This window comes from Lepidochelys kempii, chromosome 15 (genome assembly GCF_965140285.1).
Source record: "Lepidochelys kempii isolate rLepKem1 chromosome 15, rLepKem1.hap1, whole genome shotgun sequence".
NCBI lineage: Eukaryota > Metazoa > Chordata > Testudines > Cheloniidae > Lepidochelys > Lepidochelys kempii.
In genome coordinates this window covers 29,387,746-29,413,067 of record NC_136394.1, presented here as the reverse complement: position 1 = coordinate 29,413,067, position 25,322 = coordinate 29,387,746, and the positions used below count along the sequence as shown (strand labels likewise).

The following is a 25,322-nucleotide window of genomic DNA, read 5'->3' as shown; positions in this document are numbered from 1 at the left end:
TATATAAAAGTGCTGTATAAATGTAAGACATTATATTAATATTTAGAATTATTGTATTTGGGAAAATCCTTGAAGAGAATGAAAGTTTGCCTGAGTAAGAATTGAATAAAAACTAAATAAAGCCCTAAGGATTTAGCCTGTTATTAAATTATTATTATTAATTAGATGTATTATTAGAAGCTCTGTCTTAGAGTATGGCTCTTGTAGGAGGGAAAGGAATGCAGCGCTGAACCAGAATTGTTGATTCTTTTCTAGATACTTTTATGGTGGAAGATGCGGTGGAAGCCATCGGGTTTGGGAAATTCCAGTGGAAGCTCTCTGTTCTTACTGGATTAGCATGGGCAAGTAATTGTTGCCAAGGGCAATGGCATATCAGCCCCTCAAGGAATCCATGTAATACACTAATATCCACATGATGTATTCATGCTCGGGGACAAACACAAACAAACAAACAAAAATGTAACGAACAAGGACTTGAAATGTTAATAACTACCAGAATGAGACCTGGTTAGGCTTTTTCTGTATGTCTTATAAGACAGGGCTGGAAGGAACCATTTGGATCCTGTACTCCAAAACTTTGCTTCAGGTAGGAAGGGTCCCAAATTACACGTACAGTAAATTAATCTCACTTTTCTTTAAAAACAAGCTAGAGATTTTTCCATATTTATCACATTAGGCAAAGTGTTCTATATTCTCTGTGAATTCATCATCAACATGGTTTTCCTGATAGCTGAATATATCCCTGTTGCACATCAGCCCAGTGCTTTTAGGGGTTGGTATCCAGGGCAAATGATTCTGTTTTCTATTCTTTAATTGTCAATATTTTACTTATAAAGAGCTATAATGCCCCTCCTCTGTAATATTTTTTGGCTAAACATGTCTAGATCCTTCATTTTCTAATTATTGTCTATATATAGGATTACAGTCTGCCCTGATGTATATCCCTGTGGGTAACTGAGGTAGATTTTGGCCCACAGATGATTTCTCAAAGTATTTGGACCAAAACCAGCGGTGATTATAAGTTATCGAGGTTATAAGTTATATGGCAATAAGTAGGTCTAACTCAGTCTGCTTTTAGGGGAGTCTAAAGCTAATACAAATCTTGCTAAGTAACCAGAAAAAGGAGTTAAAATAACGTAGACTCCCTGAGACTCACACCACCTTATGCACCACTTCTGAATTTGGCTCTTTGAATCCTACCTACTAAAAATTCTGATATCTCATAGGCTTAACTACTTTAACATAGCAGACCATTCCAAGGCTATGGGGGCAAAGAGAAATGAGTTTTGAAGTGCTCATATCCCAGTGTAAAGCTAATGCTCAGAAAATATAGTGCTTATTTCACTGCACTGTGCAAATCTGCAATACAATATCTGTCTTTCAAACTGCACTGCCATGTTATACCTCCACAGCAGGAATGGCTTCAGCAGGGAGGTGTTAACTTAAAAGAGGAATATAATTGGTTGTTATAATGATACTATTCAGGCAGTCATTATTTTTTCTTTATTGCCCTTCTAGATGGCAGATGCAATGGAAATGATGATTCTAAGTATCCTAGCTCCTCAGCTTCATTGTGAGTGGCGATTACCAAGCTGGCAGGTTGCATTGCTTACATCGGTAGGAAAAATAGCTGACAGCTCCTGTATTCTGTAAGGTTTTTATACTCATTGCTGTTCAGACATTATAGTTTATATCACAATGTAAAATCTGTTCATGGCCTTTGCAAAGGGGAGGAGACTAGACTAGTATGGATCTCTCTGACTTTGGCTCACTGGTGTTGTAGGAGCCTTTCTTTTTAAGAGACAGAATTTGAAAATATGAAACTCAGCCAGAACCGCAGATTTTGCCTTATGTGGGTTTCCCATTAAATGTAATTTCCAGCCAAACTTATAAATTGACCCAGGCTTATCCCAAAAAAACTCAGACGCCCCACCTTGACTCACAGAAAGGGTTTGTAAATTTTGGTCATCTTTTCAGAGGACCTGCTTTCTCACCCTGTTGGGAAAGTCTAAGCTCCTTTGTACATGGAAGGAGTGGGAGCCCTGGGGTAGAGTGGGATTTTCTGTTTGAGCTGGGCTCTCTAATAATCCTGAAAGTAGAGCCCTCAGAGAATGGTGCAACAGTGCTGGAAATGCAGATGGGCTTTAGGGATGAGAAAACCAGAGTGTAGGACATGGATGAGTGTGAATACCTTCTACTTACAATTATTGCTTCTTTGTGGCCTACAGCTTAACTCTCAAATTCCCATAACATTTTTCTCTCCCATGGCCTTTGATGGCATTTTTGAACTATACCGATATTGCACAAATTTGTAAATATGCTAAATACATTTAAATCAAATAGCCAGTGTAAACATCATGCCTTTCACCTAACTGACCTCAAACCAGCCCAGCTAAAGGAGGACCTTAGCCAGTGTTTCAGCATAGCACAGTTTTGATCTCAGTGTGTAAAAGGTCAAAAGGATGGAGTATCATCAAATGTGACATGAAAGCTGGTAAATGTATAACTTTTAGAAATGGACCCTTCCTTGCACCACATATTGCTTGAGGCTGCAGTTCTTTCTTAGATAAAACTCCCATTGACTTCAGTGGGATTTTTGGCCATGTAAAGACTGCAGGATCTCACCCGTGGGTGAAACCTGGTAGTTTTTGTCATTAACTTCAATGGGACAGGATTTTACCCTTATGTTTATTTGTGGAGTATGCTATATTTCCTGTAGTATCACTATTACTGAAGGTACATTTTTTTCTTTAACTTTATAATCTTTTTAATTGACTTCTCTGAAGTTGTAAAATCTAATTATGTCTCCATTCAAGGACGGTTATATAACCTGTGAGACCAAACCTCACACAAATTGCTGGTGAAACTGTCAGAGGTTAGAGAGGAGCTGAGTGAGACATACCTAGTGTCACCAGGCATCCGGAGGAGCTCAAAGCTGCAAGGTGTTGAGCACTCTAGCCTGATTCTGTAAAAAGCTTAAGGCCATGTTTACTTTTAAACATGAGTAGCCCCACTGAAGTCAACAGGACTGCACATGCACGTATGCTTCAGTGCTTTACAGGATCTGAGCCAAAATGCTTAGCATCTTGCAGAATCGAGCCTCAGATGAGTAGGATACCAGCATGCACACTGTAATGTCGGTCGCAGATTATCTCTGTGGACAGGGCCTTAATGACCTTTCATTTATTGGCAACTTACACTAACTAGTCGTTATCTCATAATTCATTATCACTTTGTTTATCAAAAATATATGCGTTGGGTTTTCAGAAATACTCAGCATCAGTCTAACTGGTCCCATTGAAATCAATAGTAAAACTTCCATTGCCATCAGTGGGCGTGGAGTTAGTCCATTGTTGAGTGGTTTTGAAAATCCTACTTTGTATATGTAAATCTCCTTTAATGGAAACTGGACCCACAGCACCTTAACATAACAGTAGTGACAATGAATGTTTGAATTTTCCGGTTTGATGGTAAAGTTGTGCAGCTTTCTCTTCTGAGCTCTTCTCTGGAAATTTATACGTGCTGTTAAGAGGAAGACTATTTCTGATTTTCCACAGGTGGTGTTTGTGGGAATGATGTGCAGCTCTACACTCTGGGGAAACATTTCAGACCAGTATGGCAGAAAAACTGTAAGCCTCCAACTTTTACTGAAATAGGTGCCATTATAACACAGTTACAGTGCACTTCACTTCAGTGCATAACATTGCTGAATTGCATAATCCACATACTTGTACAAGAATCAAGCAGGCCAAAGCCAACCTAATTCCTGCTTCCAGTGAGGGCAACAGGGTTGTAACAGTAAATGAGAGCTGACAAAAAATAAAGAATGAAGTAAATAACTGTCTGACTGTGTTATGAAATGAAGCATGTTTTCTTTAAAGAGAGTCTTTATGATATTCTGGGCTCAGGTTCAGCAATGCATTAAAGCACATGGTAATTGTCCATGTTGCACACAGTATACTTATTTGCTTGTGCAAACTACAGGGATTTTTGCCTAATGAGGGCCACAGGCACGCAACATTTGCACATACAGTTCTGAAGTCTCCTTTAACTATTTTGGGCCTAGCTTTATGAAACCCTTGGCTCCCAGCTTCACAAAACTATTCTCCTAGAGTACTTTCTATGCTTCCTGATTTAGGAGATCTGGGCATTAGTCTATAATTTTCTAATTTGTGTTACAGCATCATCCTTTTTCTGTTGTTTGTTAAATGCAGGGGCTAAAGATCAGTGTGTTCTGGACCCTGTACTATGGGATCCTCAGTGGTTTTGCACCAGTATACAGTTGGATCCTTGTGCTCAGGGGACTGGTGGGCTTTGGGATTGGAGGGGTACCTCAGTCGTAAGTAAATATTCACGTTTCAAAGTATTCTCTTTCCCGTTTTTCTTAACACTGAAATCAATGCTCCTGTGGAATTGTGTATGTCACTCTGTGTAGAGGCCTTCTGAAACTAAGTTCCTCTAAAGGTGTTGACACGAATGTATTAAACTCTAGGAAGGCTTTTGAAATGCACAGTATTTCTGTGAGGAGGAGATTAGACCCCTGATGACTAACACATCCTTCTGAACAAACTGGGTGTCTGAATTTAATATGGTCAGAAGCGTTACATACTTGTAAGTTCTATTGGATTTTCCTGTACTAAACTAAGGCAATTAGTCATTGATGTTCAGTTTGCAGATCTAGAGCAGGTTTCAGAGTAACAGCTGTGTTAGTCTGTATCCGCAAAAAGAAAAGGAGTACTTGTGGCATCTTAGAGATGAGACTTTAAAGCAGTCAGTGAGTTAGATCAGCCGCTTATTTTGGTGCTTTTACACAGAGCAAGTGGAGTGATAATCATTGGAGTTCTGCCTCCTACAAGCAGACAGAGCAGAACAGACTGGATCCTTCTCTGTCCCTTCAAGTGTCTAGGAAGTGGGGTGAAGGCAAAAGGCACTAGCATCCCACTCTTGCAGCAGCAGGGAAGAGAGAACAGATAGTGTGAAACTCTCAAAGAGAAGTAAAAAAACCCAATAGCAATGGCTTGACATTGCATTTCCATGTTTGTATGATAAAATTGAGCCAATAAGTGATGATGCTGAATTGTGACAGTACCAGATCATGACATGAACACTACTAGTTAGAAGTAGGGCCAACCTGGAGCCCCCTTGAACTTTGTGAAACTTTGGATTCCTATCCAAATCTGAGCCTAAACTTTGAGCCTCAGGCCCATCTGTGTAATGGATCCAAACTGGAATTCCAAATCCAAACAGCGTCCAACTTGGAACAGTTTGAATAGCTTCATGGATGAGGCCCATCTCTGGTCAGAACAGAGAATCAGGACATAACTCCATGACTTTGAGGCTCCCCTCACTTTGGAAGAGGCTTTCCAGATTTTCAGGGGGAAGACCCCTGCTGTAGCCTTTTAGTTGTAAATGGAAGGGAATGAGTGTAGCTGTTTACTCTCCCCTTCCCATTTACTGTATTCTCATTAATAATTGATGTGTTGCACCGCGAGAGGTGCTATTTCAGTGCCAGAGGAGCCTGACTTAGATTGATGGCTCATGGATTTGTTTACGAGATGAGTCAATATCCTGCGATGGCTGCAGCTTTTCTAGTGCCATTCCCACAAATCCAAATAAAGGAACCACTGCTCTGAGAGGCTTCTGTAATACTATTAGTATATTTCCATTGCTCTTTAGCCTCCCTCCAGTAAGACTGCTAATGACAGCAGTATGTGTGTAAACTAGGAAAGTCATTAATCTGCCACATGTTTATTAAGTGTGAGCCAGATTCCGCCACACAGCTCCCAATATGCATTACTAGAATGGGGCAGAAGAGCAAAAGAGGCAGAGCATCAGAGTTAATGCTTTGCATGGCAAACACTTATGCAGAGATAAGTCCCAATTAATGCCATTTTGCAGAAGAAGAAAGTAAAGCACATGACTTTCCCAGGGTCACAAAGTGAGCCAGTTACAGAGGTCAGAATAGAACTCAGATCTCGTGAGCCCCTGGCCCGGACTCTAATTCTGAATGGTCTGATTGGCAAATGGAGAAATGTACTCACGGCGGCAGAAAGAGCTGGGGTTTGTTTTTTTTAATAGTCTTAGACAAGCTACAATATTGCATATGAGAGGCAGAATTTCTATAGAGTGATTTAGTCCGTAGAGTCACATGGTTGTATTATTGCATTCTGTAATGCATTTTGGGATAGAGTTTTTATGAAAGATGCTGTTTAAAATAATGCTTTGTACAATTAGAAATTAACATATTACATGTAGGAGCACATTTATCTGCATATGCATGAGCTGTATATAGGAATCAGTGGCCTCCCAAAGAATCTTACTATGAGATACTATGTGACACTGAGTAGGACATAATTATTAGCATTCACAGCATCCCATAGATACAAAAGTAGGAGATGCAGAGCATTCCCCTGAAAAGAACAACCCACACACAACTGTAATCACTGTACTCTATTACATTATATGGGGAATGCTCTGTATTTTATTACACTTGACTCTATTTCCTTCTGTTTTTTAATCACTGATTTAATATTTGATATTTGCAGTGTTATCCACTGATTAACTGAGCTCTGCAAAGTCACTGAGAGCTCAGACCTGCACCTCTGAAATCAGTAGGAGTTTTGCCATTGACTTCAAAGGTGGCAGTATTGGACCCTAAAGGTGTTTCAGCAACAGATACAGGGCCTGGCAAGTCAATGGAATACAAATATGGTAGGAGCAGAGAAATACAAGTCCTAACAGACTGTTTAAAACAGACAGGACAAACCTTTGATTGGCTTCTGCCCCTTGCATTAATCCTCAGGAAACACTCACACAACAACTGTGCAATTCAAATGTATTGCCCTTTGGCACAGTGGGGTACAAAGGCATTGCAGAGAATCAAGTCAATTTTTTGAAATTCCCGCTTAATAAAGGAATGCAAATTATTTTATACGAGCAATAACAATCACAGCCTCAGGGTTTTCATCTCCTGGAGGACTGAAACCTAGCAAAGATGAATGACCAGCAGTGAAATTCTCCTAACCAATTTAATTAAGCCCTGGGGAACTACCTTGCCCAGCAACTGTAGGAGTTATGCATTGAATCCCACTGTGTGAATGCCTGGCCAGACCAGAGCTCTCAGCAAATACACATCAAGGTCTGCTAGATCTAGCAGGTTTGAGTCCGAGGTTACGAAGACACAGAGAGGATCAAATTCTGTCCTCCATTACATTGCTGCAATCCATATTAAAGTAAATGAGATTGTGCTGGTGTAAATGAGAGAAGACTCTCATCCAGTGTCTGTAGTACTGCTGGCTGTGTGGGCTGGGAAGGGTTTTTATGTTGTCACTGTGGTTTGGCAGTTTTAATAGGAAACAAATCAAACGCCTGAATATAGCTCAGTGTGATAACATGACATTTTTCTCAATGTTTATCTTTACAGAGTAACCTTATATGCTGAATTCCTTCCAATGAAAGCTAGAGCAAAATGCATTTTATTAATAGAGGTAAGTGGTGTAGCAAGCTGTACTTGCTCCTTAGACTTGGAGGCCCAAATTCTGCTTTCAGTTGTGTCGATTCAATCCCACTGACCTTAGAAAATTCAAAACCGGCTACAACACATAGATGGCTGAATTCAGCTCTCTATGCCAGCGTCAGAGAGAGCTGAATTTAGCCCATAAAGTGTTAAAATGGAAAAAAGTATAACTGCTTCATGGATGTTTGAAGGCAGCCAGGTGTTACTGTTGAGAGAGCTGTTACTTGATCTGCACTCAGCAGCTTTGAAAGGGCTGTCCCTGTGAAATCTTGTCCTCCCTGAATTCAAATAGCCTTTTAACAAAATTAATCTTCCAATATAATTGCTGCCTAGAATTAGTTTTCGTTGCCTGACCTTCACTAAATAGAGTTCAGTAGATGAGCAACTCTCTTTCATGGTGCTGGTATTCTTTTACCCTCTTCTTGGTCTGGCTAGTTCTGAGCATTCTGGATCCATGTAGTCACCCAGTGGAATCAGAAATTTATCCTAAGCATTGACTAGTTAGTTAACAGGAAAAGGAAATTAGTCCCTGAGGGAACTAAAAATCAAAGGGAAGAAAATATCAGATGGACCTGGTGGCTTTCATGACAGAGTGTCCCAGCTCTGGCCTTACTAATAAGGGTCTCAATTCCTTCCTTTCCTTTGCAGGCAAAACTCCTGTTGGTTTTGATAGTTTTACCTATGTAAGGAGAACAGGACTCTAGATCTCACAGCAGTTTATAAGAATTATACTTAGAGATAGATTATTATTATCCTAAGCTACTTTATTATGTCCGGGTATCAACTGAAGGGGATCTAGAATCATGTCTTAATCATTCACACCATAAGGAAGTTGCAGCTGTTTTGAGGAAACTGTAGGCGATGTGAAGTATATGTGGCCAAAATCTACTGTCAAGTGACATAATTGAGGCAGCCCCTGTAAATTGGAGCAGAATTTGGCCCATCAACCACAAATTAAGTGTTGACTCATTATTTACCTGTCTGCAGTTCTGCTGTAATAAATGAATACAGCACATTGATCTTGCTGAAGGTGAAATTTAACTGTTTGAAACCACCAACATGAGTAGCAGAAAATGTCCCATCATATGAAACCTTTTTTTTTCCTTACTCAAAGTTTTCAGTAACCTGAGTTTTAGAATGGAATATGGATTTACGAAATGCTTGGAACATAGGGAGAGTTATGGACAAAGTCTGAAGACAAAAGGTATACAAATATAGAAAAGCCCTCCCATATATGAAATATGAGGCTATTTTATATAAGAAGCTGCCTCTGATACCAGTTTATTCGTCTACATTTAAACATGGCTTTCCAGAGAACATTGGTAATAAGTTTTCAGAGCTGAGCTCGTGGAACATGAGAGAAAATCCCATTCACAAATGGCAAGATTTCTCTTGGCTTACATCTGTGCACATTTTACATGTCTCATCCCTGATTCACCACCAATCTCTACGGTACAGAGTTTACAACAACAAATGCTGTATCTTGGCAGGGGATTAGACTGGATGACCCTTGCAGTCCCTTCTAACCCTATGATTCTCTGATTGTAGAACTTCCGGTTGAAGAGGGCATTAATAGAGATGGTCCTTCTCCTTTTTAGTTACTGTGCTGTTATCAGTCATGCATCTCAGAATTCTTTTATCCCCCTTTGTGACCATTTCCTTTTTGCTTTTGCAGGTCTTTTGGGCCATTGGGACTGTATTTGAAGTCCTCCTTGCAGTGTTTGTGATGCCCACTCTTGGCTGGCGTTGGCTGCTCATTCTTTCTGCTGTTCCACTCTTGCTGTTCGCCATCTTATGTTTTGTAGGTATTCTTTACTGGAGAGATGTTTGTGCAGCAAATCTAACATTTCACAATAAAAATATAGTTAATATGGAGCCTGATTGAGTGGAATGTGACAGCAATGAGTTTCCTGATGGTATCCTGTTAATAAATCTGAAATTATGATGTAAATGATACTGCTTCAAATCATGCTGTTTCAACAGCTAGTAATAGTAGGCTTCTCAATGAGAGTTGTTCAGATGATGTAATGCTTGTAATCTGATGCCTTACTATAGAACGCTGGTAGTTTGGAGTTCTGTGAAATCAGTCAGAACTGGGATTCTCTCTCTAATTTACTCATGTAGTTTCAGTCAAATTCAGTGGAATCAACCTCTTACTCTTATTAAAATCAGTTATTTTCTGATTCATCTTGGGACCCTTAAATAATTTTACTGCAAGTCACAGCTTCCATCTAATCTGTTGTCAATTAAAAACTCTCAGAGCGCATGGCAATCTCAGCATGATATGCTATTTATATATTACAGGTCAGATTCTTAAACAGATTCACATGTTAGTGACACTTGAACTTGTCTACCCTGTTTGATGAAAGTATATGTGATAGCAACCCATTCCCTTACAAGCTATATATACACTCCTGTCTGAGTAATAATTTGACTGTTTGGCTGCTGTTATTTTTTAGCCATTGTCATTGGTTTTTCAGGAATCTCTCCAGAAAATTACACAGATGTTTTAAAATCTTATGTATTAAAAAAAAACTTTTAAAATGGACAATTTTGAATATCTTTAGACTCCTGCTAACTAATTGACTGTTTTGCCATTCCTGCTGTGAATGTAATACCAAAAAATTCCAAAGATATAGTCAAATCTTTCAAGAATAAAAAGCAACTAATGGAGGAGACCTCTTGTGGAATAGATTTAGGGATGGATGCCTGATGATATGATGAAAGTGATATCTGGAATTTCTTAAAGCCTGTTGCAGAAAGACAAATCTGTAATTCATCAAGGGCTGGTTCTGCAAGCCTTCACATCTCATTGCAGTTAATGGGACTACTCACATCTGCCCCAGTCAGTTTATTGTCCTGTCGTTGACAATATTGTGTCTGATCTGATCTGCTGTGCTTTGCTTTCATAGTGGCTGCCAGAAAGTGCAAGATATGATGTGTTATCTGGAAACCAGGAGAAGGCTATTGCCACTTTGAAGCGGATAGCAGCAGAAAATGGAGCTCCAATGCCTCTGGGAAAATTAATCATTTCCAGACAGGTGAGTACAGGAAACAGACATATTAACAATACTGGATATAAGAGAAACTGTGCTACTTTCACAAGTAATCAGTGTTAAGATTAATTTTCACATCTTTACCAGTAATAAACACTAATGAGAAGTGATCACATATGCTAAATTAATGGGGAATTACACCAAGGGCCTCATTCTGATTTATACTAAAAATGGTGGCAGTGTAAAGGGGCCTTTAAAATGGGCATAAATTACATTTACGCTCACTTTTAGGCTTCTTTATACTGAGACTCAGACCATGAGAATACTGAAGGGCCCAAATCAGAACCCCAGATCTAAACACCTCAGAACTATATGTGGAATTTTGGATCCCAAGTTGAATCTGAATTTTGCAGATATCCCCCATCTCTATAATGAGACAACCCCAAATCCCAGAGCACCCCCAAACTTTGGGGAAGTTCTGCACAGGATGGCTTGCCTCTTTGTCCTTCAGAAATTCTTGGGCCAGCCAAAATTCTCCTGCTGAGAAGTGAAGAAATGCTTTGCTTGCTTTGGAGGTTTGGTTATTAGGGTTGGATTGCAAAATGTTTTTTCTAAACCACAAAACTATGGATCAGATGCTCTCCTGTTCCAAGATCCATCCTGCACAGGAGATGGGGAGGGGGAGGAGAGTCATCAAGGAGTTGCTTACAGCCCCTTGACTCTCAAACTGCCTTGGCCTCAGCCCCAACCTAAATTAGAGCTATCTAGAGGCTGTTCTAATTTACAGCAGCTACTAGCTGTCATCCCTAAGAGATCATACACCACCTGTGAATTGGCATAATAGAGCTGTGTCCCTCTCTACATGCGGACACTCTCTCTTCCTCCCCGTGTGCTAGGGTGGTATGAGCCAGCTCTGATGACTTTACACCAGCTGAGAATTTCTTCTGGCAGGGGAATTCTTAACTTGGCAGCTGCGACCAGATTGTGTCTCCTTTATACTGCTCGTGTGCATGAAGGGACCTGAACAGGGACTGAATATCTGGCCGTAAGCTGTGTAATATATATCAGATGGCCCGACATAAGAGTGGAAGCATGTGATTCCATGCAATCAAGTTTCCTCTGACTCTTTATGACCCGAACTCAATTTTAAATAGAAACCAAATCAAACAGCTGTATTTTTGCTTGTTTCAAAACAGGAAGACCGGGGGAAAATGAGGGACCTTTTCACACCCCAGTTTAGATGGACAACATTGTTGCTTTGGTTTATATGGTAAGAGGAGATATAAACTGTTCAATGCCAGCATGCTTATGTATGTTTTTCAATGAGTGCATTTACAATATCGCTAAAATGGAGAAAATCTCACTCCCCTCAAACCTACATGACACTGTAATTTCTTAAACCACCAAATAACATTCACTCAGGATCCAGTGGCCTATTCATTTTCTGGGTGGAAGTAGGAACCATACTTTAAGAAAGTATTTAATGGAAGTCCTCACTTCCGTTAGGTTCCATTTTGATTCACATTGCTCATTATATTATATGTCTGACCATCTCAGACTTCCTCTCTCATTTCCTTCCTCGCAGGTTTTCCAATGCCTTTTCTTATTATGGGTTAGTTTTATTAACGACAGAGCTCTTTCAAGCAGGGGATGTCTGCAGCAGTGAGTATTAGCTCTTCTCTTCTTTCTAAATATGCCCTGTAGATGAGAAAAAAAAGGTGGGATTCCTTTTATTGGACCAGCTTTTGCTGAAGGCTTGGAAAGGGTCACAATTTCTAGCGCACACTTTAGGAAACCTTGTTAAGAGTTTGTTAATTTTGAACATAAGTCAGCTCCTGTATCATGCTTGCTGCTTGATGCATAGGGGTTCTGTGGTGGCCACAGGAAGGATTCCCCATATCCAAGTTGTGAAATAGCAGTGGAGCCTGCAAAGGAGACAAGTATCTATTCTTGTTGAGTAAAGTGTGATTCCATAAATGTGACTTTCCAGATTTGCCACTCCCAGGCCTAATTAGGTCTGAAATAGAGAAAATTGCCAGTTGCCATAGGGCTTCTGGGTGCTTGAAATGTAAAGAACTGCTGGGGGAAAAGATTTGCATAGAAATTCGGCATCTTTTCTGTTGCTTGTTGTGTTATTGTCAGTGTTTTAACTGTATAAAGAAGATCTTTAAAACTCCTTGAAAATTAGATTCCCCTGGGGAGAGTGTTACTGTGTTCTGAACACACTAAATTAGGGAACACACCCTGGTGGTTGGGAAATTATACAAAGGGGACGGGTATTGCTGTGAGAAGGTATCAATTCAGGGTTTGCCTAGCAGCCTGGGAATAGAATGAGAAATCTAACTTTGGATACTAGAAAAATGTGGGTAGTTATTGGGAGGCAGTGTGGTCTGGTGATTAAAATGCAGGTCTAGGAAACAAGACTACTGGTTCTTTTCCTAGCTCTGTCACTAACTTGCTGTAAGGCATTGGACAAGTCACTTCACCATTTAAGCCTCAGTTTCCCCACTTGTAATTTTGACCTACCTGGCAAAGTAGAGGAGTCTGTACTGGTAGAGCACACCTGCTTGTGCTACAGAGAATCACTCACATCCTGTGCTAGAAGGCGCTATACAAGTATGATGTGTTGTATGCTTTGGGTGAATGTGAGGAAGGTTAAAGACCTTTGGAAAGGGAATACAAAACACTGTAGACAACTGACATTGACCTTGTATTTTAAAAGGAAGGATCATGAGAGAGGGTTTGGCAATAAGAACCAGGAAGAGGAGAGGAGTTTGGGTTAAAGGGGCAAACAGGAGTCCTGGTCTGTGGATCTCAGAATCATAGAACCATATGGTTAGAAGGGACCGCAAGGATGTAGTCTAACCCCCTGCCAAGATCTTGTTTCAAGCAATAGAATAAATAATCATAATACTTTGCTTTTCTGTAGCACCTTCTATCCAAGCTTCTTGAATCTCTTTATGAATCCTAATGAGTTAACCCTCACAACCCTCCTGTGGTGTAGGTAAAATATTATCATCCCCATTTTACAATTGGGATTACTGACATCACTAGCCTGAGGTAACAGAAGCCTGTTCTGATTTAAAAAATAGTGTAAATCATCAGTCTGCAGGTCAGGGTTGCGTCCTACTAGAAGCAAGACTGCTTAGGAACGGTTTGGTTTTGGCTCAGTGTTCCGCATAGTCCGGTAAAGTGCACCTGCTGTGCTGCTGAATTCCAGCCACATCCACTCCACTGGTTTCAGCAGCAAGTTTACAGAATCACAAAAGCACAGCAGGCGTATGGGAGGGTCAGCAGAGAAGAGATTACTTAAAATATCACAAGTGCTTCTTCTTTCTCCTCCCACAGTTTCCAGTAGAAGGAAAGCAGTTAAGGCAAAATGCAGCCTGGCCTGTGAGTATCTGACAGAGGAAGACTACACTGATCTGCTCTGGACCACTTTGTCGGAGTTCCCAGGTAAGTGACCGTATAAGTGCCGATGTATCCCTGAATGGAGGCTTACTGCAGAAGCAGTCTCTGGAAAGTGTCTTGAGAAGCCACAGTGGCCAGTCTGGTTATGGCTCCAAATCCAAACTGCGTGCCATGTATTCTGAGGCAGAGTAACAATTCAATAGGATTTTATCATCCAATTAATTTCTGTTGAAGCAGCAGAATCATATAAACTTTCTTCCAGATGTTGGCTTTCCAGAATTATTTTTAAAGGATCCTGGGTATGGTTACTCAGTGTTGGACCTGCTTCCTTCAACCCCTTCTGTGCACAGCCTTGCACACCATCAGAGCCATGACTTTTAAAGTCACCATTATTTAAATGAGCAGTGTGACGATAGAGTAAGAAAGATAGGTGACATATGGTAGCAATATGAATATTGTTCCATTAGGCTTATAACTATATCCCTAGGTATTAATCGGCTTGAGATGGCATATCACAAGGCAGTGATTCAGCATATTATCACTGCTCTGGATTAAAATCTCAGCTCAGAGAAATCCAGCTCTGGTGTGAGTGCAGTTCCACTGCCTGTGTTATACACGTTTTGTCCATGGAGAACCCCCTTCCCTTGGATCGCCAGTCTGACTCCTTTCCTTGCAACAGGTTCACACAAAAAGGAAATAAATTACAAAGCCAAATAACATTGTGTGGTAATTGCTGGATGCTGCAGCTCAATCTGAACTCATTCCACAGATGTGGGCCAATCAATTTCTCTTCCCATACAGGTGTCCTGGTGACCCTATGGATTATTGATCGGATAGGCCGTAAAAAAACCATGGCGCTGTCCTTTTTTGTCTTCTCGTTTTGTAGTCTTCTGTTATTTCTCTGCGTTGGAAGGTACGCAACACAAAGTGAAAACTAAACCCTGATTCATTTACTCTTCCCTATGGGACAATAGGTTGAAGGTGATGGTTTTAAGAGTCAAGAACTGACCAAGTTAATTTGTGAAAAGATTTCAAAGGAAAGTTAGGCTTTTCTCTACAGAGTGTTTAGAAGAAAAATAAAAGAGGCAGATGGGGGGAAAGCCTGTCTTCTCCAAAGTCCGGTGTTCAGAATATGCCAAAGGGGGTAATAGTTGACATCAAAGTAGGAAATAGCTCTCTGAAAAAAGTTCTAAATCAAGTCTTGTGCAGTGGGTCTCAACTACCGTTACATGTAGTGATGCTGGTATCTCTAGTTTTGCAGTTAGTTATCTAGGTTTCCCCCTTGCCAAATGAATGATGTACCTCTGGGCTGGAATCCACTGCTGTGTACCTGCCTCCCATTCAGTTACTCGTGCCAATTCGCAGCAGAGCTTGGCCTTTAATTGTAAGACTGGGGTTCAGAGCAGTCTAAGCCGTGTTATGGATTAGAATGTGCAATTATAGGGCAAGCGATAGGCACTGACTAGTGAAGTTGAGGTGTTGGTCTGGAAAACTGGTACATTTGACCTAAGAATTTAGAAATTACTGCACTGCTGGAAGGAACCTGTATTTTGGCATTGCAGCCAGTTTGGGCCCACTTTTCCAAAGAGCTCAGGGCTAAATTTTTGACTGCTCAGAACCCACAAATGAGGCCAGATTTTCCAAAGTTCACAGCACCCAGCGTCTTCCATTGTGACACTTATGGCCAGATTTTCACAAGAGCTGAGCACCCACCATTGACTCAGGGCGCTGAGCTCTTTGGAAAATCTGCCTCTGATTATGAGTGTTGGGCCTTCTGGAATATTTTGGCCTTCCTGTCACTTGTGCACAGTTCTTTCTCTACTCTGGGGCTGAGGGTGGGGGGCACAGAAATGGCATCTTAGTTGTTGCTGGACTGTTTTGTGTAGAGAGAGCTCCTAGAACACTTTCAGGCACTGTATAAATAATAATAATAAATCCTAACAATATGAATACATAACCAAGTGTGTCCAATTTCACACCTTTACACAGGAAGCCCACAGCCTGATTCTGATCTCATTTACTCCAATTGTGCTCCAGTTGAGTTATCCCAGTGTCAGACTAATGTAAGGTCAATCATTTAGTGCATATTTTCCTCATCCAAATATCTTTAGGCTGGGACTAGTACATGTAATTTACTTCACTGGTCACTGGCTGTTGATAGTGCTCTGTCGAAATGCAGACTCTTAGAAAAGCCCAGGTGTCTGTAGTGATAACAGATTTTTTTGAACCATCCTTGCATTAAAGGTCCAGAAAAATGGAGGAGGGTCAATAAAAAATAAAATGGATCTAGCTAATAAAATTTAGCATCTTTTTTTAATTGCTACTTGTCTCTAAATTCAAATAAAGACTGAACTGAACAACCCAACCCCTGCTCTCCTTATTCTCACAGAAATGTTCTTACTGTGCTGCTCTTCATCGCAAGGGCTTTCATTTCAGGAGGATTTCAGGCTGCTTATGTTTACACTCCTGAGGTGAGTATGGTCATTTTTGTAACAAAAAGGTTTAATGGGAATGAGGCCCTGGTGGGACAGCTGAATTTTATGATCTTCTCATATTAGGCCTTATACAGGCTACAATTTCTTAAGCCATTATGTTGTCTGAGAGTTATAGACCTGACAGAACTTACATTTAGTATCACTCTTTGATAAAGAGATGTAAGGTAGGAAGAGAGCTGTATCCTAGGGTTAATGTGCTGATGCTTTGTCTACAGGTTTATCCAACAGCTACTCGTGCTCTGGGCCTAGGAACATGCAGTGGAATGGCCAGAGTGGGAGCCTTAATAACTCCATTTATTGCACAGGTAAAAATCCCTCTCTTCCAAACATTTTAGTAGCACAGGAATGCGATGGAGAAAACAGTCTTTCTGTATTAAGGGCCAGTTGATGGCAGTCCTCACCCAAGTATGTTGGAGTGGAGGAAGTACATTGGTGCCTGTCAGAGGGTGAGCTAGCCCTTTAAGGGAGAGCTGGACTCAGCCTCTCCTGTGACTGATTTACCTTTCAATCCAGGGGTCACATGATGGGAGCATGTGAGTAGGAATCAGGCCTGCTGGGGGATATAAGGACAGTCTGAGGTCAGTTGTGGGAGAGTCTCAAAGCAGGTAAAGGGGCTTTGTGAGTGGTTCCATGCAGGTGGCTTGCAGAGTGCAAACCTGCAGGGAGCAGGAGCCAGCTAGGAAAGGCTGGGGTGGGAACAAGCCTCAGCAGGGATAGGACTAAGAACCCTGCACCAAGGGCTGTGCCCTCACAGAAGGCTGCATGGAAGACTTGTGGTGTTTTGAACTTCATGTAAATAAATCAGACTGCTAAAGGGGAGGGTTATTGTGAAAATACCCACAGGGAGAGGTCTGACTAACTGGGGAGGAAGGGAAACTGAGGCAGTGGGGGCACCTGAAGCCAAACGAGGTTAGCCCCTAATGTAGTGCCCTTTTCCCACCATTGCTCCCACACAGTAGAGACCCATACATGACAGTATAGGGTGCCATTAACACTGCTCATAGTGATCAGTATCTCAGGAGGACATAGGCTAGAAGGGTAGGGCCTGGCCATTGCCCCATTATCTCTACACATTGGGAATTGACTGGAGACCTGTGCTTCATCTGAGCTAGATGTCTGCTCTCCCCACCGCATACCAGGAGCACTGTACCTTCTTGAGTCTCCACAGGCATAATGCACTCAAAAACCCACAGTTGGGTGGCCTACCTCTTCCCATGCTATCCCAAGGGATGCGGATTCTGAGAGTGTCACTGAGCCTGAAGTGGATTCCATCTGTAGTAGTAGTCACCACACCACTGAAAGGGGATTATTGCACTGGAGAGGGTGTGTGCAGGGCAACCAAGATGGTAACAGGTCTCCACGTTTTTCTGATCTTTGAACCTTGAGAGAGATGATCCATTTCTCATAAGAACATAGGAACAGCCAGACTGGGTCAGACCAGTGGCCCATCTAGCCCAGTATCCTGTCTTCTGACAGTGACCATTGCCAGATGCTTCAGAGAGAATGAACAGAACAGGGCAATTTCAAGTGATCCATCCCCTGTCATCCAGTCTCAGCGTCTGGCAGTTGAAGGTTTAGGGACACCAAGGGCATGGGGTTGCATCCTTGACTTTCTTGGCTAATAGCCATTGATGTACCTATTTTCCATTAACTTATTTAATTCTTTTATGAACCCAATTATACTTTTGGCCTTCACAACATCCCCCTGGCAAGGAGTTCCACAACTTGACTGTGCGTTGTGTGAAGAAGTACTTCCTTTTGTTGTATTAAACTTGCCACCTATTGATTTCATTGGGAGACCCCTCGTTCTTATGTTATGGGAAGGGATAAACAACACTTCCCTATTCACTTTCTCCGCCCTCTTCATAATTTTATAGACCTCTATTATTTCCCCCTTAGTTGTCTCTTTTCTAAGCTGAACTGGAATATAGGAGACTTTAAAGTGATATAATATTAAAGTCAATAAAGAGGCATTTTTCACACTAGCCAGAGGATCAGGATTAGTGTATACAATCTTAAGAATAAGAAAATCAGAATAAGCAGGGAGCTCAGGCAAGATTTTTTCATTCAAAGGGCAATAACAAAAACAAATGGAATAAGCAGGCACAGAGAATGGTTGAAGTAGGGACTATTGATGAGTTCCAGACACTGACATATATTTCTGTTAGCAATGGATCTGAGCCACGTAGTTCAGAGCTGAACCTTCCCAAAGCAGGTATTGTTCAGATATGGGGTTTTCATTCCAGTCCATCAGGACTTGCTGGAGAAGAAAAAGACTGAAGGACCCATTCAAAAGGGAGGGAGACAGTAAAAATGACACAACTGACAAGTGGGTCAGTACGTGAAGTCTGAGAAGCTATTTTCTGTTCCTTATTTTATTTGCATGGTTGCAAATCACTTTCATGAGACTCCTAAGAGAGAGGGTAGCCTAGTGGTCTGACTACAGGACTGGGAGCCAGGAAGTCCTAGCTCTGACACTGGCCTTGGGCAAGTCAGTTAATTTCTCTGCCATGGTTTCCCTATCTATGAAGTCAGAATAACATTAGCCTATCTCAGATGGGTGATGTGAATCTTAATCCAAGGTATTCTGTGTGTATTTAAGGGATAAGTATTATCTTAAAAAGAAAGAAAAGTATGTAATAGTGGCTTTTAAAAAGTGATGTTTTCCCCTAAAGGAAATTTCTACCCCAGTCTTGTTTTCTTTAGCAATGGATTCAGTTCGTCCTTTCTTACCCTTTCACTGACTTTCCCATAGGTGATGCTGGAATCTTCAGTCTATTTAACTCTGGTGGTTTACAGTGGATGCTGCCTGTTGGCAGCCTTGGCTTCCTGTTTTTTGCCCATTGAAACCAAAGGGCGTGGTCTGCAGGAGTCCAGCCACAGAGAATGGGGACAAGAGATGGTTGGGAGAGGATGCCACAACATGGGAGTCACCAGGTCAAATTCTGGATCACAGGAATGATAGGACATGAGCCCCCCCGCCCCCTTGCAAGGAAGGGTGAAACAAGCAAGAATTGTCTTTTTAAAAACCAAGCGTATAAAGCCGACCGTGCTGTCACTGCCAATGTCATGTGTCAAAAAGCAGGAACTTTTGATTTGGACCTAAGCAAATTGTGTTTTTCCTACTCTTTGCTCACACTCATAAAAATTAACTTGTGTAATGAGAGACATTTGATCAGGATGTCATTTGAAGTTCAGAGAGAAGGGGATTTTTAATAGTCTGTTGTGCTTGCATGGTCAGATACTGAGCTTAAAATGTCCTGTGTCAAGCAAATAGCTAACTGAATGCAATTCAGTATCAGCTGTAATTTTAAAAAAAAACTACTTTTGATGCCTAAACGCAAAAGATTAATATTTACTGTGTACCTGGCATAGCACACGGTGGGTTCCATACACTACAGAATAGGGTTTTTAAATTAGATGCCTGCCTTGCACTTTTTAGTCATCAACAACAACATGTTGTAACAGCAAACCAACCAATGCTTTCCAGTTCCCTTGCCTATAAGTTCTGTTCCTTGGAAATTACCAGGCACTGAGAAGGTTGTTTGGAACGTATCTTGAGTGTTTGCTTTCCTCAAGGCAGAGTAGTTTGAGTCTGTGAAGAGTGCTGTTGGATGTAGAGATGGGACATTATATAAGAAATGTAAATTCTAGCGGTTTGGAACAGAATTTACCTTTTGCCAGAAGCATTGAGCCCTCTGTCTGTTGCATTGGTGAAGACTGCTTCAGCTGTCCTGATGTCTCTGTGTGTGTGGAGATGCATGCTGTGGTTTACTGCATGGGTCCAGATTGTTTCTGTTCAATTTGCGTAAGTACATTCCCATAGTGGTGTAGCCAATGCCTATGACACAAATGTCTTAATCTGAACAGCTGCTTGTAGCACTTTCGATGGAACTGCCTTCATGTGTCTCCCAACAGGAGCAGGTTCTCTGTCAGCTGGGTAGAGCTCTAGGGTAGCTGCCAGTTGTACATGGAATGTAATGGCAAGTTATGAAGGAATGTAACTGGCGTCATATCTTAAATGAGAAGAAGTCCTGGGAAGAGCTATACCAGTGTCATCAGCAGAAGATTGACTCTCCCCTAGCAATTTTGGTGTAGTTGATACAGTTCTTTCTCTCACCACAGGGAGTGGTATAGTTCAGGTGAGGACAACTCAATTCATATGTACTATCTGTGTAGCCTTTTGGTTTGTAAGGAATCTGTCTGAGAATGGGGATTCAGATTTCAAAACTTGATGGATGTAAAGCAAAGAAAGGTGTAACAAAATCAGACAGTTATCATCCATGGGTCTTGGTATTTTTCCAGAAATCCAGCCTATGGAATACACCATCAGATGTAACTGAGAGGTACTTAATTCTAGTCGCTAGGCTGTGGGAAGCCATGTGTTTTCCATAGTATGTCTGGTCAGTCATTTCACAGAAATATAGGGTTGTGCATGCTATGGATTTTGCACAAGACCATATTTAACTACATGGTGGATCAAGCCATTCCCTACAAAGGCCTTTTCTCTGGGGCTGAAATAGTTCACTGAGTATGCCGATGGGTGCAAAATAAGAGAACACGATCTACATGTGATATATGCCATCATGTGCCAGCAATGCCCCTCTGCCATGTACATTGGTCAGACTGGACAGTCTCTACGTAAAAGAATAAATGGACACAAATCAGACGTCAAGAATTATAACATTTATAAACTAGTTGAACACTTCAGTCTCTCTGGTCACTCGATTACAGACCTAAAAGTGGCAATACTTCAACAAAAAAACTTCAAAAATAGACTCCAACGAGAGACTGCTGAATTGAAATTAATTTGCAAACTGGATACAATTAACTTAGGCTTGAATAAAGACTGGGAGTGGATGGATCATTACACAAAGTAAAACTATTTCTCCATGATTCCCCCCCCCCCCCCCACCTCCCACTGTTCCTCAGATGTTCTTGTCAACTGCTGGAAATGGCCCACCTTGATTATCACTACAAAAGGTCCCCCCCACCCCGGCTCTCCTGCTGGTAATAGCTCACCTTAAGTGATCACTCTTGTTACAGTGCGTATGGTAACACCCATTGTTTCATGTTCTCTATGTATATAAATCTCCCCACTGTATTTTCCACTGAATGCATCCGATGAAGTGAGCTGTAGCTCACGAAAGCTTATGCTCAAATAAATTTGTTAGTCTCTAAGGTGCCACAAGTACTCCTAGGCTGTTTAACTTATACCATTATATGAAATTACACATGGGAAATTCCTTAAAGGAATTTGAAGATCTCCAAATTACCAGGAAAGGCCAAGTCAATTGTTGGCATTCTGCCTGGAGGTGTCTTATGGTGCAGGAGGTGTAAGACTGACAAGGGACCCAAAGTCTAAATATTCACCTAGCATTAAATGATGGTGGTTACAATGAAGTACTCCAGAAATAGCTGGCTGATCTGAACAGGTTAATGTTACATTTTCGTATTAATGTTAATATGAAAATGTAATTCACTTCAGAGATATCCAGCTTTATATGTGTTTGATGTCATAGGAGAATGTTGTCCATTTCTAATACTAACACTTTACATTGGTATGAGTATCTCTGCCTGTCTATTAGTTCGGTATTCAGTGTTGACTCTCCAATATGCTAAAAGTTCCAATCAATCTAAAGGAGGGGTTCTCAAACGACCTTGCACCATGACCCCCTTCTGACAACAAAAATTACAACAAGACCCCAGGACGGGGGACCGATGCCTGAGCCCGCCTGAGCCCCAGCACTCCGGGCGGGGTGCCAAGCTGAAGCCCAAGGGCTACATCCCCAGGCAGGGGGCCTGTAACTTGAACCCTGCCACCAAGGGCTGAAGCCCTTGTGCTTTGGCTTTGGCCCTGGGCGGTAGGGCTCGGGATTCAGCCCCAGGCCCCAGCAAATCTAAGTCAGCCCTGGCCACCCCATTAAAATGATGTTACAACCCACTGTGGGGTTCCGACCTACAGTTTGAGAACCGCTGATCTAAAGCGTTCTTAATCAGAAGACAATGGGAGTAGTTCTTTCTTATCTCCTCACCATTCAGATTCTAACTGGATATCCCTCCCTCATGTATTATGCAACTAGAGTGGCTCAGTGCTGCCCTCAAATTCATGTGGCACACCTGCTTGTTTACCTGGGGCTCTCATGGTAATGTACACAAAATATACAGCATGTTTCTGAGGGGAGAAACAAGCCCTGAATGGGTTTAAATTGCATATTGCAACATTCAGATAGCCAGAGTGCAACTCCTATTAGCTTTTGGATTCATGAGCACAGCTGTGTAAGGTGGTCCCTGAACCTTGCAATGAAAACACTATATAGGGCCTAAGCCTGGTCTGTAATTTGGCACCTGTAACCAGTTGCAAGCACAAATGATAGAATTTAGATCGTTACCTGATGGTAAGCATGGTTAGACACCCAACTTCTATCATTTGTGCTTGCAGTGAGTTGCACTGGCAGTTAGTTGGATGCCCAGAATTGGAGACTCTTTTGAAAACTCGATTCATTGTAAGTGTGTTAGAGGAGAGAACATATGCATGAGACCTACAACCTCACAGGACTGCTGTGTTAACAGGCTAGCTAATGAGCCTTTTAGCTTGCTATTGAGCTCCCCCTCTACTTAAAAATCTACTTCTGCCTTTCAAATGGTCATATGCACACACTGCTTTGATTTTTGAGTCAGCATTCAACAGTTTGAAGATATGATATTGCAATGGCCTTCAAAATGTGCATTCAGAGAGTTTTATGTGAAGTGTATGTGTGTGTGTGTATATATATATGTGTGTGTTTATATACACACACTTCCAATAAAATATTTCATTTTAATAGATATTTATAGGCTATGTAAAGGCTTTTAATCCTGTTGAGAAGCTGGTACCTGTTTAACCTATGACATTTACAATATTACAAAAAGCCATTTAGAGGCATTTTTGATTTTCATTTTATATAAATGCTGCATTGAAAAATGTACCTTGCTATAAAAATACCAGGATCAGCCCTGCTGAAGTAACTATAATTCATAGGCCTTCAGTCAAGAGCAGTGGTCCCTACCTGAGGCCTGATGGAAAGCCCATTAAAGTCCATAGGAGTGTTTCCACTGACTCCCATGCCCTTTGAATCAGACTCCAGGTAAAAGGGGACAGGATTGGGCCCTTAAGAGCTGATTCTGTGTCACTGAAGTCAATAGGAGTTTTGCTGCTGACTTGAGTGGGAGCAGGATCTGGCCTTTAAGCAGCTCAAGTGAGTGTCCCTGAATGTTGTTAATAATGGAGGAGGATGTTCCAGCATGTCCATTGAGAAAAGCTGAAGAACATTTCAGTTGATGCACTATAGCCTATAAATAGTCACGTCATATTTTGTTAATATGGCAACATTATTAATGTAGATAATTAAGCTTCCAAAGATTTTGTTTTAAACACTGTTGTGTATTTTTCACTGGGGAAGGAATTAATATAGCTAGTTCATTTTAAAAAATAAAATAAAATGAGATCATTTTGAATTAAACTTAGGAGCAAACAGAATTGTGGGGTTCACAGATACGTTAACTGTCCAATTAATTAATGTGCAGAGCTGTTGTGGGGAACGTAATTCTCCCAGCATGCTCTGACAAGTGATTTAGTATCCCTAAATGCTTGCTGAGAGAACACTGGATGTTATCTTGGGTTTGAATGTACAGTTTCTAAGCTGGATACATTTTAATGTTTAAAAACCTTTGTGTATATTGAGCTTGTTGTACAATATTCTTTTTGTTCCTCTGTTAATAATGCAGCATTGGATAGTTTGAGTCCACACTTGATATTTTATGTTGAATAAATTAATAGTTTTTACAGTAATGATGCTTTTGCTGCCCTAGATGTGTAATCCATTATGGGACCTTGATAACTGCAGGTGTTATGAAGGGTCAGTAGTTTCACAGGATATTTGTGTCCTGATTTTTAGATATCCTAGACATCTGAAACTCCCACTGATTTCAGTTGGATCTGTAGGTTCTAAAAATTAGACCCTTAATTGTGTATTTGTTTTACACTTGAAGGGATACTGTAAGGTGAAAAATTACACATTTTCTTAACTCCTTTATAAATAACCCATAGCTTATGAAAACTGAATGGGCTTTAAAGACTTGATTTACTTTTCATTATTTAAGATCTTTGTTTACTTTTTGAAATGCACATAGCTTGTGCATTAGAATAGACTGTCCGTCTGTAGTAACTTTCTAGTAGATTCCACTCTCATGTCCTCAGTGCTGCATACACTGCAAAGGAATGTTTATTTGTTAAACCTTCCCATTCAGACTGTATTTGATGGAAACATACTGGCTTTAGATTTTGCAAATGATTATTTTTATAAAATTTCAGGCCATATTTGACCTGACAATGTCCCTGTAACCCTCAAATGATTTATTCTCCTTCTGCTGTCCGGTAATTCACGGATGGAATTTCCTTCATATCTGGGTCAAAATGACCAATGGGCTTCAAGCACTCTGTAACCTGAGGTTGTACATTCTTAATGTGCAGCTACAGTAGAAGCCACAACCCATCTGGACGGAGACACCTATCTGCTGGGGTAGGAGTAAGCAATAGCTACAGAATGGGACTGGGTTGTGATAGTAGTGTCTGGGAGTGGACTGGAGGGTTAAGCTTTTGGAGGTTTCTCTGAACTTACTGGACTCTCAGGCCATTTCTGAGGCTCTCTCATCACTTCTTCCAGCGCAAGACCCTCCTTTGTTTCCAGGGAACATATTTATTGACATTTGACCTACTTTTGGCTTTGCTTCATGACAGTGTGTAATTGTTGTGGAGAACTGAGAGGCAAACAGTGCTGACTGGCAGCCCCTGGAGATTGGGATCTTTCGTCTACAGAGCAGGTACAAGGTGGACCACGGCAGTGCAAGCTTCCACCCCGCTTT

General features: G+C 41.1%; 1 protein-coding gene across 4 annotated transcripts in view; it reads left to right on the top strand.

Moving 5' to 3' along the window:
• Window positions 1-24,249, top strand: part of SVOP (SV2 related protein) — a 41,584-nt gene extending 17,335 nt beyond the window's left edge. For 2 of the 4 annotated variants that reach the window (XM_073313526.2, XM_073313527.2), the window contains exons 3-16: window positions 256-341; window positions 1,519-1,617; window positions 3,558-3,629; window positions 4,215-4,339; window positions 7,424-7,487; window positions 9,192-9,317; window positions 10,429-10,557; window positions 11,709-11,782; window positions 12,098-12,174; window positions 13,861-13,968; window positions 14,725-14,836; window positions 16,313-16,394; window positions 16,634-16,723; window positions 19,174-24,249. In XM_073313526.2, coding sequence (XP_073169627.1) covers window positions 256-341; window positions 1,519-1,617; window positions 3,558-3,629; window positions 4,215-4,339; window positions 7,424-7,487; window positions 9,192-9,317; window positions 10,429-10,557; window positions 11,709-11,782; window positions 12,098-12,174; window positions 13,861-13,968; window positions 14,725-14,836; window positions 16,313-16,394; window positions 16,634-16,723; window positions 19,174-19,380 — 1,451 coding nt within the window. In that variant the 3' untranslated portion in view covers window positions 19,381-24,249. The remainder of the gene's footprint in view (window positions 1-255; window positions 342-1,518; window positions 1,618-3,557; window positions 3,630-4,214; window positions 4,340-7,423; window positions 7,488-9,191; window positions 9,318-10,428; window positions 10,558-11,708; window positions 11,783-12,097; window positions 12,175-13,860; window positions 13,969-14,724; window positions 14,837-16,312; window positions 16,395-16,633; window positions 16,724-19,173) is intronic. The other 2 variants (XR_012155140.2, XM_073313528.2) reach the window with 2 other exon arrangements.
• Window positions 24,250-25,322: the final 1,073 nt, after the last annotated feature.